Source organism: Notamacropus eugenii, chromosome 6 (genome assembly GCF_028372415.1).
Source record: "Notamacropus eugenii isolate mMacEug1 chromosome 6, mMacEug1.pri_v2, whole genome shotgun sequence".
Taxonomy (NCBI): domain Eukaryota; kingdom Metazoa; phylum Chordata; class Mammalia; order Diprotodontia; family Macropodidae; genus Notamacropus; species Notamacropus eugenii.
In genome coordinates this window covers 181,769,197-181,787,362 of record NC_092877.1, presented here as the reverse complement: position 1 = coordinate 181,787,362, position 18,166 = coordinate 181,769,197, and the positions used below count along the sequence as shown (strand labels likewise).

The 18,166-nt window shown below is 38.1% G+C and overlaps 1 protein-coding gene across 3 annotated transcripts in view; it reads left to right on the top strand.

The window, feature by feature from the left end:
- Nucleotides 1-17,255: 17,255 nt before the first annotated feature.
- The window catches only part of GBE1 (1,4-alpha-glucan branching enzyme 1), a 290,724-nt gene continuing 289,813 nt past the window's right edge, over nt 17,256-18,166 (top strand). For all 3 annotated transcript variants that reach the window (XM_072621635.1, XM_072621634.1, XM_072621636.1), the window contains exon 1: nt 17,256-18,160. In XM_072621635.1, coding sequence (XP_072477736.1) covers nt 18,036-18,160 — 125 coding nt within the window. In that variant the 5' untranslated portion in view covers nt 17,256-18,035. The remainder of the gene's footprint in view (nt 18,161-18,166) is intronic.

The following is an 18,166-nucleotide window of genomic DNA, read 5'->3' as shown; positions in this document are numbered from 1 at the left end:
AGGACTAACTATATTTCCCTCCATCCTATCCTGTCCCCCATTACTTCTATTCTCTTTTGATCCTATCCCTCCCCATGAGTGTCGACCTCAAATTGCATTCTTCTCCCCATGCCCTCCCTTCTATCATCCCCCCCACCCTGCTTGTGCCCTTGTCCCCCACTTTCCTGTATTGTGAGATAGGTTTTCCTACCAAAATGAGTGTGCATTTTATTCTTTCCTTTAGTGGAATGTGATGAGAGTAGACTTCATGTTTTTCTCTCACCTCCCCTCTTTATCCCTCCACTAATGAGTCTTTTGCTTGCCTCTTTTATGAGAGATAATTTGCCCCATTCCATTTCTCCCTTTCTCCTCCCAATATATTTCTCTCTCACTGGTTGATTTCATTTTTTTTTTTAAGATATGATCCCATCCTCTTCAATTCACTCTGTGCACTCTGTCTCTATGTATGTGTGCGTGTGTGCATGTGTGTGTGTGTGTAATCCCACCCAGTACGCAGATACGGAAATGTTTTAAGAGTTACAAATATTGTCTTTCCATGTAGGAATGTAAACAGTTCAACTTTAGTAAGTCCCTTATGACTTCTCTTTGCTGTTCACCTTTTCATGGTTCTCTTCATTCTTGTGTTTGAAAGTCAAATCTTCTTTTCAGCTCTGGTCTTTTCATCAAGAATGCTTGAAAATCCTCTATTTCATTGAAAGACCAATTTTTCCCCTGAAGTATTCTACTCAGTTTTGCTGGGTAGGTGATTCTTGGTTTTAGTCCTAGTTCCTTTGACTTCTGGAATATCCTATTCCATGCCCTTCAATCCCTTAATGTAGAGGCTGCTAGATCTTGCGTTATCCTGATTGTATTTCCACAGTACTTGAATTGTTTTTTTCTAGCTGCTTGCAATATTTTCTCCTTGACCTGGGAACTCTGGAATTTGGCCACAATGTTCCTAGGAGTTTCTCTTTTTGGATCTCTTTCAAGCAGTGTTCTGTGGATTCCTTGAATATTTATTTTGCCCTCCGGTTCTAGAATCTCAGGGCAGTTTTCCTTGATAATTTCATGAAAGATGATGTCTAGGCTCTTCTTTTGATCATGGCTTTCAGGCAGTCCCAAAATTTTTAAATTGTCTCTCCTGAATCTATTTTCCAGGTCAGTTGTTTTTCCAATGAGATATTTCACATTATCTTCCATTTTTCCATTCTTCTCTCTTTGTTCTGTGATATCATGCTTTCTCACAAAGTCCTTAGCCTCCATCTGTGCCATTCTAGTTTTGAAAGAACTATTTTCTTCAGTGAGCTTTTGAATCTCCTTTTCCATTTGCCTAATTCTGCTTTTGAAAGCATTCTTCTCCTCATTGACTTTTTGAGCCTCTTTTGCCAATTGAGTTAGGCTAGTTTTCAAGGTGTTATTTTCTTCAACATTTTTTTGGGTCTCCTTTAGCAGGGAGCTGATCTGCTTTTCATGCTTTTCTTTCATCTCTCTCATTTCTCTTCCCAGTTTTTCCTCCACCTCTCTAACTTGATTTTCAAAATTCTTTTTGAGCTCTTCCATGGCCTGAGCCCATTGGATGGGCTGGGACACAGAAGCCTTGATTTCTGTGTCTTTGCCTGATGGTAAGCATTGTTCTTCCTCATCAGAAAGGAAGGGAGGAAATGCCTGTTCTCCAAGAAAGTAGCCTTCAATAGTCTTATTTCTTTTCCCTTTTCTGGGCATTTTCCCAGCCAGTGACTTGACCTCTGAATATTCTCCTCACACCCACCTCACCTCCTGATCCTCCCAGCCAGCGTTTGGGGTCTGAGATTCAAATGCTGCTTCCTGCCTTAGGGCTTTTGGTGGGGGCAGGGCTGCTATTCAGTATGAGATTATGTTCAGGTGGTCAGGTTGGGGCAGGGCCGCCTCTCAGGCTCAGTTCCCTCAGGGGGTTTATGCACAGACCTTCCACAATGGATTCAAGTTCCCGCCCGCTTGGGGAGCCCAGGTCTGCAGCTACCTCTCAGCTTCTACCTCCCGGGGGGCCCGAATCATGGGGGCACGCCACTCCCCTCTCAACCTGCCAAAGAGACTCTCTCACCAACCCCCGTCACCTGTAGGGGGAGGGACTTGTGCGGCCGCTGGAGATCCCATCCCTGAAGCCTGCTCGGGTCTGTTTCTCTTGGTGCCGTGGCCGCAGCAGGTCTGGGCTGGGCTGGGCTCCACGTCTGCAGCGCGACGGACCTTTTGCGAGAGGTTTGCAGGTCCCTCTGTGGGTGGCCGCTGGAGATCCCGTCCCCGAAGCCCGCTCGGATCTTTTCCTCTCGGCGCCGCAGCCGCGGCAGGGCTGCACTCAGCTCCCAGTCCCAGCGCCCAGTCCGCAGCGCGAAGGACCCCCCGCGAGAGGTTTGCAGGTCCCTCGGGAACAGAAATCTCCCTCTCTCCAATATTCCGTGGCCTCTGGGTGCAGAATTCGCCGTGAGTTACTCCCCTGTAGCCGTTCTATGGGTTGTGGGTTCGGAGCTATGTGTATGTGTGTCTTTCTACTCCGCCATCTTGGCTCCGCCCCCCTTAATTCACTTCTTATCACAGTATTCATAAGGACTATTCTAAACCTTTTCTACTATCCTCTTTATTATATGTCTTCAGCAGAGAATCTCATCTACTTCATTTACTAAGTAAAAAAACTGTCATAAGATCTCTTCTCTATTCAACTCCACACCTCAAAACTCCTTTCATATTCTTTATTCAATCCTTTGCTCTAATATCTGATGAAGACATGATTTTTTTCCATTTGTAGGCCAAACCCTCTACTTTTGCTCTTGATCCTATCCCCTCCCTTCTCCTCTGGGAGTTTGCTACCTCAATCATCCCCCGTTTTTTTCTTTCATCTACAATCTCTCCTTATCTAGTGGCTTTTCCCACACTGCCTGTACTTATGCTTCCCAGTCCTGAAAAAATCTGTCACTTAATCTTGTCATTTTTACAAGCTACTGTCTCTTCCTTCTTTTACAACCCAAACTTCTTATAGGACTTGTTTACACTTGTCACCTACATTTCCTGATTCCACATTCACTTCTTAATTCCTTGCAATCTAGTTGTGAAGGAAGAAATAGATCAAAAGGGAAAAAAATGAAAAGAAGTATGTGGGCAAAAAACACTTTTGCTTTGATATGCTTTCAAAGTCCATTGACTATTTCAAAGTGGATAATGTTCTCCATCATGGGTCCTTTGTACTTGTCTTGGATCATTGTGTTGCTGAGAAGAGCTAAGTCATTCACAGTGATCATCATACAATGTTTCTGATACTGGTTACAATGTATTCTTGATTCTGCTCATTTCCCTTTGAATCAGTTTATACAAGTCTTTCCAGGTTTTTATGAAATCTACCTGCTCATCATTTCTTATTGCACAATAATATTCTATTATGTCCATATACCACAACTTGTTTAGCCATTCCTCAGTTGATGGGCATTCCCTTAATTTCCAAAATTTTGCCACCACAAAAAAGGCTGCTATAAAATATTTTTGTACATGCAGGTCCTTTTCTCCTTCTTATGATCTTTTTGGCATACTAGTAGAAGTATTGCTGGATCAGAAGGTATGCACAGTTTGGTTGCTTTTTGGGCATCATTTCAAATTGCTCTCCAGAATGCTTGGATTACTTTTCAATTCCACCAACAGTGCATTAGTGTTGCAATTTTCTCACATCCTTTCCAAAATTAATCATTTTCCTTTTTTTTATCATATTAGCCAATCTGATTAGTGTGGGATGGTATTTCAGAGTTGTTTTAATTTGCATATCTCTAATCAGACGTGATTTAGAACAGTTTAAGAAGCACTGAAAGGGTCGTGAGTGAAAAAGTTTAAGAAGCCCTTATTTAAAGCACTTTTATATGACTATATATAGTTTTGATTCCTTTTGCTGAAAATTGCCTGTTTATATCCTTTGACCATTTATCAATTGTGGAATGGCTTGTACTCTTACAAATTTGACTCAGTTCTCTATATATTTGAGAGAAGATGTGTTTATCAGAGACACTTGCTGTAAAGTTTGTTTCCCAGATTTCTACTTTCCTTCTAATCTTGATTGCATAGCTTTTGTTTGTGCAAAAACTTCTTAAATTTTATATAATCAGAATTATCTATTTTACATTTTGTAATGGTCTCTATCACTTGTTTGGTCATGAATTCTTCCCTTCTCCATAGATCTAACAAGCTGACTATTCTTTGCTCTTCTAGTTTGCTTATGGTGTAACCCTTTATGCCTAAATCATATGCCCATTTTGACTGTATCTTGATAGATGGAAGGTCTGTATCCTAAAGAGATCACCAAGACATTGACCTATACCTAGTTTGTTCACTATTGTTTTTCAATTTTTCCAACAGTTTTTGTCAAAAAGTGAGTTCTTATCCTAGAGGTTGGAGTCACTGGGTTTACCAAACACTAGGTTAATATGGTCATTGACTACTATGTCTTGTGTTTCTAATCTATTTCACTGTTCTACCAATCTATTTCTTAGCTAATACCAGATAGTTCTGATGATTACTCCTTTATTATATAGTTTGAAATCTGGTGTTGCGAGGCCACCTTCCTTTGTATTTTTTTTTAATTCCCTTGATATTCTTGGTCTTTTTTTTCTTCCAGGTGAATTTTGTTGTGATTTTTTTCTAGTTCTATCAAATAAATTTTTGGCAGTTTTATGGCACTGAATAAGTAAATTAGCTTAGGCAGAATTGTCATTTTTATTATATTGACTTGACCTACCCATGAGCAATTGATAGTTTTCTAATTGTTTAGATCTGACTTAATTTGTGTGAAGAGTGTTTTATAATTGTGCTTATGTAGTTCCTGGATTTGTCTTGGCAGGTAGACTCCCAAGTATTTTATATTATCTGAAGTTATTTTAAATGGAACTTTTTATCTCTTACTGCTGGGTTTTGTTGATCATATGAAGAAATGCTGATGATTTATGTAGATTTATCTAATATCCTGCAACCTTGCTAAAGTTAAAACTTAGCTTGAAAAGGTCAAGGTTCCCCACTGCATGCTGGGTCATCTTCACTTGTCTTGATCTATATCTGGCCATGAGACCCAGAAGGCTCCAGAGGAGAAAGTGAGGTTGGCAACTTTGCACAGTCCTCCATCACTTAAATCCAATTTACTTGTATGTCATGGCCTCCCCTCCCTGATATCATGGTCCTTTTTGAGAACAAAGGACAAATAACAACAAGCTTGCTAAAGTTGTTAATTATTTCAAGTAGTTTTTTAGTTGATTCTCTAAGTTAACATCATGTCATTTGCAAAGAGTAATAGTTTCGTTAATTGCCTTTCCTAATTTCTTCAATTTCTTTTTCTTCTGTTAGTGCTATGGCTAATATTTCTAATACTATATTGAATAATACTGGTGATAATGGGTATCCTTGCTTCACTCCTGATCCTATTGGGAAGGTTTCTATCTTAATGCTTGCTTATGGTTTTAGATAATGCTTATCATTTTAAGGAACACTCCCTCTATTGCTATGCTTTTTAGTGTTTTTAATAGGAATAGGTGCTGTATTTTTTTTTCAAAAGCTTTCATTTATTGAGATAATCATATGATTTGTTGGTTGTGTTGTTGATATGGTCAATTATGTTGACAGTTTTCCTAATATTGAACCAGCCCTGCATTCTTGGTATAAATTCCACCTGGTCATAGTGTATAATCCTTGTGGTAAATTGTTGTCATTGCCTTGCTAGTATTTTATTCAAATTTTTTTCAATGAATATTCATTAAGAAAATTGGTCTATAATTTTTCTCTCAGTCTTTGTTTTTTTGGTGTAGGCATTAACATCATATTTGTATCATGAAAGGAATTTGGTACGATTCCTTTGCCTATATTTTCCAAATAGTTTATTGAAATTAATTGTTGTTTAAATGTTTGGTAGAATTCACTTGTGAACCTGTCTGGCCCTGGGGATTTTTTCTTAGGGAGTTCACTAATGACTTCTTGAATTTCTTTGTCTAAGATGGGGGTTATTTAAGCATTCTATTTCCTGATCTGTTAGTCTAGGTAGTTTATATTTTTGTAAATATTCAATGATTTTGCTCAAATTGTCAGATTTATTGGCATATAATTGTACAAAATATTTCCTAATGATTAATTTCTTCTTCAGGGTGATTTTACCCTTTTCATTTCTGACACTGGATATTTGGTTCTTTCTTTTAAATCAAATTAACCAAATAAATGGTTTATTTATATTATTGGTTTTATTTATTGGTTCAATAGTTACTTTTTTTAAACTTCAGATTTTATTAATCTCATCTTTGATTTTCAAGATTTCCAATTTGGTGCTCAATTTGAGATTTTTAATTTGTTCTTTTTCTAGTTTTTTTAGTTGAATGCCTAATTAACTGATCTGCTCTTTCTCAATTTTGTTGATGTAAGAATTTAGAGAAAATTTCCCCTAAGTGCTGCTTTGTTCACATTCATAAATTGTAATATGTCATCTCATTGTTGTCATTCTATGTAATGAAATCATTGATCTTTTCTGTGATTTGTTCTTTGACCCACTTACCCTTTAGGATTAGATTATTTAGTTTCCAATTATCAAACTGTTATTTCTAAAGCACACATCCAACCATGTCACTGCCACCCACCTACCCGCCTGTAGTAAAATAACGTTTAATGGCTCTCTGTTGTCTCTAGGATAAAACATAAATTGTCAGCCGTGCATTTTAAAGGCTTCCAAAATCAGGATCCCACTTACTTTTCCAATTTGATTTCACCTCATTTCCCCTCACATACACTTTACATGATTCAAAATTGCCTACTAACTGTTCCCCACAAGAGATCTTCCATCTCCTACCTCTGATTGGAATGAGTTCCCTTTTCTCTTGCACTTTATAAAATCTTTAGTTTCCTTCAAAGTACTGCTCTAATGCCTCATGCCTCCACTTATATGAAGCATTTCCTGATTCCTCCTACTTTTTTTTTAACATTCTATCTCTATTGAAATTTTTTTTTATGCTGTTCTTTCTTACTTAGATATATACTGTATCCCACTAGCAGAATGTACACTCCTTCAGGGCTGGGACTATCTTGCTGGCACCCAGCATAGCGCCTTACACATAGTAGGTGCTTAATTAATGATGATTGAATTGAATTATGACATTTTGATTTTTGCTTAAGACTTAAAACATAAAAAAGAAACAGTACAGAAGTGTTGACAAACTATCATACCATATCTCTCCTGCCTTTTGTGACTAAATTTGAGAAGACCTTTCTACAAAGGCCATCTCCACCTCCTCTCCTCTCATTCTTGATTCTACAATCTGGCTTCTAATCTATTATAATCTAATCTGAACTCTTCATTGCCACACCTGATGTCCTTTTCTCAATCCTCATCCTTCTTGACCTCTCTGCAGCCTTTAACACCATTAATCACTCTTCTTGATATTTTCTTCTCTCAGTTTTTAGGACAACACTTTTTCCTTTTCTCCTAGTTCCCCTCTTACCTGACTGCTCCTTCTCAGTCTCTTTTGCCAGATCTTCATCTACGTTATATCAGTTAACCATGGATTTTCCACAGGATTCTGTACTGGGCCTTATTCTCTTCTCCCTTCTATACTATTTCACCCGTTTACCTCATCACCTCCCATGGATTCAATTAATCTCCTTCCTGAAGATTCTCAGCTCTGCTTATCCAGTCTTAAGCTCTCTGCTGACCTCTAGTTTCCCTTCTCCAACTGTCTATTAGACATAGAAGATTGGATGTCCGATAGATATCTTAAACTCACATGTCTATACTGAATGTTTTCTTCCCCCTGCCAACACCTCCCTTTTTTCAAATTTCTCTATTGTTTTTGAGGGCATCAGCATTCACCCAGGCTTACAACCTAGAATGTTGTTGTCAGCTCCCATTTCTTACCTCTTACATCTGATCTCCAATTTACACATGTAACATCTCTTGAATTCACTCCCATATTACCTCTGATGCTAAAGCCTTCAACTCATCCTATTGTAAGAGCCTGCTGATTGGTCATTCTGCCACAAGTGTCTCCCTATTGTTGTCTGTCCTTTACTGACAACAAAGTAATTTCTCTAAAATATAAATCTTACCATGTTACCCTCCTACTTAGTAAAGTCCAATGGTTCACTGGATCACAGTCACATCCAGGATCAGACAAAAAATTCTGTTTGGCATTCAATACCTTTCATAACCTTATCATTCCCCCTTTCTCTACTCCTCTTCTACTTTAGCATCATCCCCAATATTCTTTGATCCAGTGATATCACACTCCCTGCTGTTCCTCACACAACAGAGATCATCTTTTGACTGGGCATTTTCACTGACCAGCCCCCACATTTGCAATGCTCTCCTTCCTCATTTCTACTTCCTCCTTTCCCTGACTTCCTATCTTTTACAAAAGCCTTTCCCAGTCTCTCTTAATTGTAGTACTTTTGTTCTGTTAATTATTTACTATTTATCCTGTATATAACTTTTTTTTGTACAGAGTTATTGCATCTTGCCTCCCCCAAAAGAGTATGAGTTAATAAAAAGTAGGATGTTGAGTGCTATGTGTTAAAGGATCTTAACAAATGTTTATTGACTGACAATTTCAAGCTCAGAATACTCACAGAGATAAAATAAGTTGCAAAGGAAACCTCTTACATTGAGTCAAATAAAAATTGAAATTATGCCTGCAAATTGAAGAGGCTTTAGACTAGATAATTATAACAGCAAGGATCCTGGCATACACAAGAGGCCCTGCTATACAAGTTCTTAGATCTGCTTTTCTAAAAGGAAAGTAACTTTTGAAGGGTCAGCCATCTGCTTTAATCAAGCACATATATTATTCACTTAGTTCAGGGGAAAAAGTCAGCACCCTGAACTTCAGAGAAAATACAAATAGAAATTACAAGCAGAAATTAGAAACAGAAAGACCAACAGAGAGGGCTTCCAACTGTCTGCCCACAGACAATACATACATCATTATCAGAGAGAGAAGCACCAACATCTGGGTTTTCAAAGCAGGGGGGTTCCTTAGCAGCTCCCCAGAGTCTCATCTGGCACTTTCTCTTCTAAAAAATAGGCCCCAAAGTAAAACCTCACCTCAGAGTATATATATACTTTTCAGAGCTGGAGGGCATGACCCTGGTGATCCAGAGCCTCATTAGAAATTAACCAAAGGTATTTTAGGCCTATTAATGGGTGACAAGATCTTTAACTCTTTCCCCTTCCCCCCATTAATCTTACATTACCATTACAGTAATTTATGAGAAAATTATATAAATTCTAATGCAAAGGAGTGCGGGGAGGGGTTCTCAGGGATTTAGTTACTAGGTCACTAGTCCAACCCACTAGAAATGGTTGAACACCAATTTCATTTAAAGAGTATCAAGTGACCTTGCCCATAAATCTGTCCCTAGCCCATAAATCTTCCTTACAATTTGGCAATGACAGACCAGAAATTAAAGATTGAATAGGCATGAAGCCAGAATGACTATCTCATCACCAAAGGTGGCCTCCCAGGCCAAATTGTAGTGCCCTGGCAGGTGGTCTGTAGTTGGGAAGGGGAAATTTGCACAGCTAATGTTTCAGCTGTTGCAGATAATGGCAGGCCAGCAATTTTTATTCATATGAAGAGTATGGAAGAGAAAAAGGTGCTATTCAATTTATAAAGAGTAAATGAGATCTTTTCAGTTTGAGGACTATAACTCCAACCACTAGATTCAGTTTTGGTATATCTATAGAATTAATTTGCCTCACATGGAGCTTTTATAGGAAGAATTAGGGGAAAAAATTCCTTATAAAAGAAAAAAGTATACTAATATTAAAATTCTTTAGAAATGTTTATTTGAAATAGAGAAGGAATATAGTGCAGTGAACAGAAAATCAGTCTTGGAAGATCTGGGTTCAAGTCCTGTATCTGACATTTACAGTCTGTTTTACCCTGGGCAAATCACTGACGATTTCTATGCTCCAAGCAATGACCTACAACTGTAAGTTGTAGAGTTGGTGCCTAGCTACTTGGATACTCTGAGTTTCCTCAAAAGAAAGTAATCTCTGATGCTGAGGAATGCACAGGTCCAGTCCAGAAAAAAATGTACTTTAATAATATCAATTTATAGTTATCTTTGTAATTTAAAATCTTGTATTTTTAATCTTTTATATTTAGGCCTTTGTTTCTACAAATAACAGCAACAATTAGTATTTCTAAAGCACTTGAACAAATGCTATCTCACAACAAGCCTGGAAAGTGGGTGCTATTACTATCTTTATTTTACAATTGATGAAACTGAGGCAGGTGAAGTGACTTGTCTAGGATCATACTGCTAGTAAGTATGTAAATCAAGTTTTGAACTCAGGTCTTCCTGACTCCAACAGAGCAGTCTATTCAGTCAGTCACATAGGTGTCTCTAAATCAATAAATAAATCCTTAACTCTTCAAGGAGAGCAATCATAACTGGTATAGTATCACAGGGACTTGATGTAGGAAGTATTCATTTTTTTTAATTTAGAAAAAAAGCTTACACTAATAAAACTCAAATTGCTGTCATTCCTAATGTTCCTCTTACTTACTAAAAAATCTTAAAGAGTAAATCTAAGGAATACTGATCAAAGTGTAGGTATACTATAATGAAAGCATTATAACTTTTAAAATTATTCTATTTATTGAATAGCTAATGAACTAATAATGAAGAGATAACTGAATCAATAATAAATATAATGAAGTAATTACCTCAATATTCCTTCTGTTTATTTAACCCAGTATCATATTAGCCTTTTAAAAGCACTTTGCAGTTTATTTTTAAATGAAGTTTTGTACCCAGTTTATGGTAAGCTTTGACCTTCAGGTTTTAAAAATTTCAATAAAAATTTAAATGTAACCCGCCAATATAAGTATTGAAGGCTACTGCTTTAGTTATAACTGTGAAAGCATTGGGAAGTGCAGAAAGGTCTGGTAAAAGTTCTACAGGGCTATTAAATTTTGGAATCTGTGTGGGATTAAAGGTATGTTCCTACATTGAGGAATAATATAAGCAGAAACATTAAAATAGAAATATAGGATACGAAAAGTGAAAAGTATGGTCTAACCAAGAGCAAATGCTAATCGAAACTCTAGAGAAAGATACTGGCTGAGAGTAACATACTGAAAGCAAGATGGGATCTAGAGGTCTAGTAAAATAGAAAAAAAAACATCATTAGGTGTGCTAATAGCTCAATAATAGGTATACAAAGTAAGCTTTAGCACCATAATAAGGAAGTTGGGTGACCACGATACCTTGCTGTGGTGACAGGTGTATCATTGGTTGAAGTGAGGTTAAAAAAATGACCGGTTTTGATGGATGGGAGGACATGAGACAAAAAAAAAGATGACTCTTTAATACTTATTTTGTTTCATATGTTGAAAGAAATGTAGAGAAAACTGGATCTTTAGATACAGAGTTAAAAGTATCACTAGATAGCTTAGTATATATTGAGTACCTTTAATAAAGTGTTATGGCAATTTCTTAGCATTATAAGTAAACTTTAAAAAATTTATCATGTGCATATACATAAGATAGGATTGAGAAATCATGAATAAAAATGGACACGTACAACTATTAATGTTCTATGTGCCCATAAACCAATAAAAATCATAATCAGTGAAGGAAATATAGAGATTAGGTAGTGCATAAATAATAAGCGATTCAAAAAACAAATCTTAGAAACAAATAATTATATCATTTTAAAAAAAGCATTTATTAAGTACTTATGTGCTAAATACTGAAAATACAAAGAAATAGAAAAAAACACAGATCCTACCCTCAAGAAGCTCACAGTCTAAAGCAGGAGATAACCAAGAATGCAGTCCTGGGGGAAAGAATAGGAACCTCTCTCCTTTTCCTACCCCTATTTCCTGAAAAACTTCTGGCAGCAATACTGATGAGATGCTTGGGTGCCTGTGCTCTAATAAACTTTTGTTGTAGTTGTTCAGTGTTTTTTTTCTATTGTGTCTGACTCTTCTGGCCCCCATTTGGGATTTTCTTGGCAAAGACACTGGTGTCGTTTGCTATTTCCTTCTCCAGCTCATTTTACAGATGATGAAACTGAGGGATCAGGGTTACATGCCTTGCTCAAGATCACACAGCTACTAAGTGTGTCTGAGGCCAGATTTGAACTGAGGAAAATGAATTTTCCTGACTCCAGTCTACTATTATTTCTATTGCACCATGTAGGTGGTCCTAATAAACTCTAGTGATTCTATATTACCTCCACCATTCAGAGCCCTTCATAATCTGGTCCCTTCCTAACTTTCCAGTCTTCCTATGCCTTTATTTCTTCTCCCTTTCCCCTCAGCTCCCAACATACTCTGTGATCCAACAGAGACCTCTTTGCTGTTCATTGAAAAAGACAATCCATCTCCAGACTCTGGACTAGGGGTGGGGAACCTTCCGCCTTCAGGCCACATGAGGTCTTCTAGGTCTTTGAGTGTGGCCTTTTGATTGAGTTCAAGTTTTAGAGAACAAATCCTTTTTATTAAGGAGGTTTGTTCTGTGAAGTTTGGATTCAGTCAAAGGGCCACACTTGAGGGCCTTCAGGGCCACATGTGGCCTTGAGGCTGCAGGTTCCCCAACCCTACTCTGGACATTTTCACTGGCTGTCCCCCATAAATGGAATTCTCTCCATCCTCATCTGCTTCCTGGCTTCTTCAAATCCCAGTTAAAATCGTACCTCCAACAAGAACCCTTTCAAGTTCCCCCTTAATGTTAGTGCCTTCTCTTTGTTGGTTAGCTGCAACTTATCTTGTATGTGTCTTTGTTTGTACATAATTGTTTTCATGTTGTTCCCCACCTCCATTAGACTATGAACTCCTTAAGAACAGGTTCTATGTTTTTTTATCTCCCTAGCGTTTAGCAGAACCTGTCATAGAGTAGGTACTTCATAAATGTTTGATAGACTAACAAGTATATTTACAAAAGAACCCTAATCTCGATGTTACATAAATTGTTTTCAATAAGAGAAAAAAAGGCCCTCTTCCAAATTCCTGTGTGTCGGAATACTTAAAATTGTAGCTTCATTATCTGAGGTGCTTTTAAGAATGTCATTTGCCTGTTTCTTGATGTGATTTTACCTATCTTTACTATTGTTTTGTCTGAAATAACAATTTTAATTCTTGATTTATTTTTCCTCTCAACATGAAGTACAATACATTTTATTCCAACTCTTCATCTGAGTGAGTTCCTATAGTTTGGTATATTTTTTGCAGACATCATATTGTGGGGCTCTGTTTCCAAATCAATGCTCCAACTCTTTAATGGCAAACTCAGTCCATGACATTCAAGGTTACAACTGTTTTACCTCCTTTAAGTTCTGTTATTTTAGAAAAATTGGCACCTATTAGGAACCTTTTGTGCATATAACAATTAGATCTTCTTTATTTTTTTGAAACTTAGATAAGGATATATCCCTAATTCTTCTGATCACATGCAACAGATCCTTGATTCTATTTTCATTGATAGAAACTTTTTTACACTTCTCACCTAGTTCAGACTAGTAGTTCACCTAGTAGTTTTTAAAATGACGCTCTACCCTCTAATCTCCAGCTTCATTCATTTGATCTTCAATTGTGATACCCAATTTCCAAAAGAAGTAACACATCTCTTCTTCTCTTCTGATGGTTTGTTCATTGGTTCCTCTTCAATGAAAATTTCCCCTCCACTGATTTCTTAATGACTGTCATAGAGCTAACATTCTTTCCCTGACTTTAGAGTATGCAGACTCCATTTATTTTTGGTTCTAAAATCTTACTTACTTTTACTGTTCTTCTTAATTTATACATTAAAGACCCTTCTCAGCTTTTTTACTCTAAAAGAATAAAAGTCTTCAATAGTATTAAAGGAACATTTCCCATTCTCCTCCCCCAGACTCCCTTCAGTTGTATTAGATAGTCAGGTTAGGAGAGGAAGCCAATTTCCTTGCTTTTAGGCATGCTTTGCTAACTTTTTCATCTTGTTAACAATGAGAAATTCTACTTGATTTGATTCAGTGAACTTTGATAGTTGAACTGCATTTTCTTAGCTGTTTGTTAGATTCTTTTATTAACACTTAAGTTTTAAAGTTTGGTAACTATTTTTCTGAGAGAGTTAAAACTTGAGTCCCCACTTTGATGGCATTTCATATATTCTATTGACCTGCCCCACTCCCTTGATTGACATTACTTCCAGGTGGTATTCTTGTGTGTTTTGTTTTTTTTTTTACATATGATAATCAGACTGTTTCTTTGTATTTTTGGTGAGAGCATTCTCACATTGTTGTACCAAGGTTCTATTATTTTGCAGGGTAGTTCTGTTTGCTATTGTTTGTTGGATCATCTCTGCATTTTTGTTTTCCACCTAGGCCATTTTAGTCCTCAGCTCAATTAAGATTTTCCATTTAATATTTCTCTCATAGACTACTCTAGCACTCAATAACCTGTTTACTATGTCTTTGTTTTATAGTTTGGATATTGGGTCACAAATTCAGGCCATGAACAAACTTAATGGCAACTTTGTTCACTTCTTTCTCAAAGTACTGTAGCTAGCACAGTAGAGTGCTAGACCTGGAATGACAAAGTCCAGAATTTAAACTCTGTCTCAGACACTTATTAGTTATGTGACCTTGGGTATATGACTTTTCTAAGCCATTTCCTTATCAGTAAAGGGGCCAAGGTCTCCCAGTGCATCCTGGGTCATCTCCAGTCATCCTGATAAATATCTGGTCACTAGATTCAGATGGTTCTGGAGGAGAAGTGAGGCTGGTGACCTGCACAGCCCTCCCTCACTCAAAACAAAGTTAAGTGCAAGTCATGTCATCATTCCTCTGATGGTATGGTTTTATTCTGCAACGAAGGACAAACACAAGAAAATAACAATGACATCTACTTCACAGGTGTATTTTGAGGATCAAATGAAAGAATCTATCTAAAGACTTTGCAAAACTTAAAATATTATAGAAATATTAGTTATTGTGATTTTAAAGTTTTTTCTGAGCTAATGACAATCTGCTTCTTAGAGTGAACCTCTGAAAAATTAACAAATAATTGTTCTGCAGTCCGATTCATGCCTTGAGAACAGGCCTTTTTTTTTTTTTTTTTTTTTTTTTTTTATGAGAATGGCTCTAATAAATTTGCAGTTAGCCATGGGATGAGTCAACTTCTTTCACTATTAATTTCCTTTCTCCATTATCCCCCAAGCAATTAAAATTCTCCTAGACCTCAAAGCACACCAGGGAGTGGAGGTAAGGATAACACTTGCATCATCACCCATCACTACTTTAGTAAATAAAACAATAATTTAGCAAATAAAACTTGTGTATCACTGACATCAGATCACTGACAACAGATATAGAACCTTTACTGGGTAGGAAAGAAAGCTGGGAAGCCATGTTTGTTGTTACATGCATATAAATTGATCTAAAAGCAGGGCTCCTGGTAAAGATTCCCCTTGAGAAACAGAAACATATCTTATCTCCAGCCCTAGGGGAGTCTCAGTTTACTGTAAAGAACATTCTTTAATAAATCTCACTTGGATGAGTTTTATTCATGTGCTTTCCTGCCTTCCCTAAAGGCATCACTTTATTACCAAAGACCTAGTACACTGGAAAGAGCTAAACTTAGTAATAGGACTTGGGATCAAATTTCAGCTCTGTTACTACCTGTGAGCCTGGGAAAGGCAATTAACATCGTTGGGCTTCAGTTTCTTTAAAGTGAAATTAAAAGAGTGGGCTAGACTAGACGGCCTCTGAGATCTCTTCCAGCTTTAGATCTAAGATCATATATACACATTCACATATTTTTACAAAAATGTATATATGATATACACATAGTAGAATCTATTTGGTGTGTCAGTTCTTTCTGTATTAATGGAGGTAGGCCTTTTTTTCTTAATTATTTCTTCAGTCTTTTTTTATAAAGTTTTTTTCTTTTTCTCCTCTTTTGGCTGTTTTATTTGGCACAACTGTTGTCTTGAGGTCATGAAAGGAGAACTTAGTTATGACAACTTATTCAGCCATCTTCCTGGACCTTACTAGCAAACTTGCATAAATTCTTTTAAAAAGTTTTAACATGTTATTCTTATATCCCCAATGAGACTTAGTTCTTTGATTGACTTCTGCAAATTTACAGCATCTTGCACAGGATACAGCACAATGTAGTCCTCTAGGCATCAATGAATGAGTTAATGTTGGATAGAGAGGACAGGGATATTTAGGGAGGATATTATAGCAGATTCTTGGATTGAGAAGTTTCAGGAAAGTATGAGGATGAACTCCACTTTCAGAAATGAAGAGGCATTTTTGGAAAAAAAGAAACTCACCAGAGATGGGCCCATTGAGAATCCCAGGGACATTCATAGCATCAAAGATTTAGAGATGGAAGGGACATCAGAGGTCACCTAGTCATACTTCTCAATTCCCAAATTTTACAACTGAGGAAACTGAGGTCCAGGGTGATAGAAGCAGGATTTGAACTCATGTCCTCTGATCCTAAATCTTTTCATTTCATCAAGATTCCTTTTTCTCTAATTGTTCCCCTATTCTGGAAGGGCAAAGTCCTGAGAAGCAGGGATGGAGAGAAAGTCAATTTGGAGGAAAAACTGTATTGCTCTATCAACTCTCAGGCTAACCAAATGATAAATTCTCACTCTACAGCTGATTATGACCTCCATTTTCCATACTGAGCAAAAAGTCAAAGGAAAAGCTTAATGGAAGGCCCCTGAATTATTTTCTGAAATATCATATAACTTTTATAATTTTTTATGACTGGGAAAGGCATAGGTGGTCGCCTAATTTAACCATCTTATTTTTAAAGTCATTGGATTTTGGGTCTGTAAGATTATCTGCGAGATCATTTAATTCATTTTACAGGTGAGGGACCAGGGGTGAAATGATTTGCTCAGGTATACTAGCTGACATTTATTAAATAATCAGACCAGTTACAATTTAGATCGATTACCTCATTTAAACCCCACAACCACCCAGTGAGGCAACTAATGCCAGTATTATTCTTATTTATGGATGAGGAAACTGCACAGGGGTAGAATCCAACTGCTAAGTCCCCTGGTCCAAGTTAAACATTCTTTCCACTACCGAGGGGCTAGATTCTGGCACAAACAGGATACCACCCAGACACTCATTATGCTACAGACAATGTAAACTGAAGAGGTAAAGTTCCTTGTTTGAGGTCTAGTCACAAAGAAAACAAAAAAATGATTGGTGTAGCAACTGAGAAATAATGCGAATTTCAAAACGGATTTCTATTTAATTTTTAGCATTACAGAGAACAATGACCTATATTTTGAAATTCAGAGCACCAGGAAATACTTCACAAGTCAACGGGTAAAATTTTTAAAAAATAAAATCATGTACGACATGTGATGTTGCTTGGCTGCTGTTTTTCCATCCGGGTGGTCAGTAGGCCGAGAAACTTGTCTACTGAAGCACACAAGGGAGTCTTCTTTGGAGAAGAGTGCTTTGTCAAAAAAACAAAACCCACAAAAAACCCGCCGGAAAACATTTCTCTCGGAGGGACTTGTTAACTTTTCTCTAATCCTAATTTAGGTCTTTTGGAAAAGACCAAATTATCTCTAAGATCTCTTTCAGGTTTAAAATCCAAGGATTTATAAAATTCACTAGGTCACCTCCAAAGGCTTGTCGGATGCTAAGCGAGGGGGCTTCAAAGTGGAAGCTCGGGAGGGGTCGGTGCGTGGGCGGGTCAGCGGTGGCTTCCCCCCCCCCCCCCCCCAGCCCGGATAAGTCCTGGTCCGGCCCAGGCCCGCCGCGCGTACGACCAGCTCGCAGGAGCGCGCGCGCGCAGGCGGCGGCCCGCGGGAGCGCGCGCGACCAGGCCCGCGGGTCAGTCGGGGGCTCGCCCCTCCCTCCCTTTCCTGGGGGGAGGGGTAGAGGAGGAGGAAAGGGGTGGGTCGGCGGCCAGTCGCACCAAGTATAAAGAGCCCAGGGTGCGGACGACGGGCCGCTAACGGCTTCCTATTCTGACTCCTCCCTCCTCAACCTCCGATCCGGCCCTACTAGAGCCTCTCGGGCCTCAGGTGCTTGGGGCTGCGGCAGAAAGATGGCGGCTGCGGCGGGCGGCACGGAGGCGGCGTTGGCGGCTGCTCTGGCGGATGTTCCCGAGTTGTCCCGTCTCCTGGAGGGTGACCCCTCTCTGAAGCCCTACGCCGGGGACTTCCAGCGGAGGTAGCG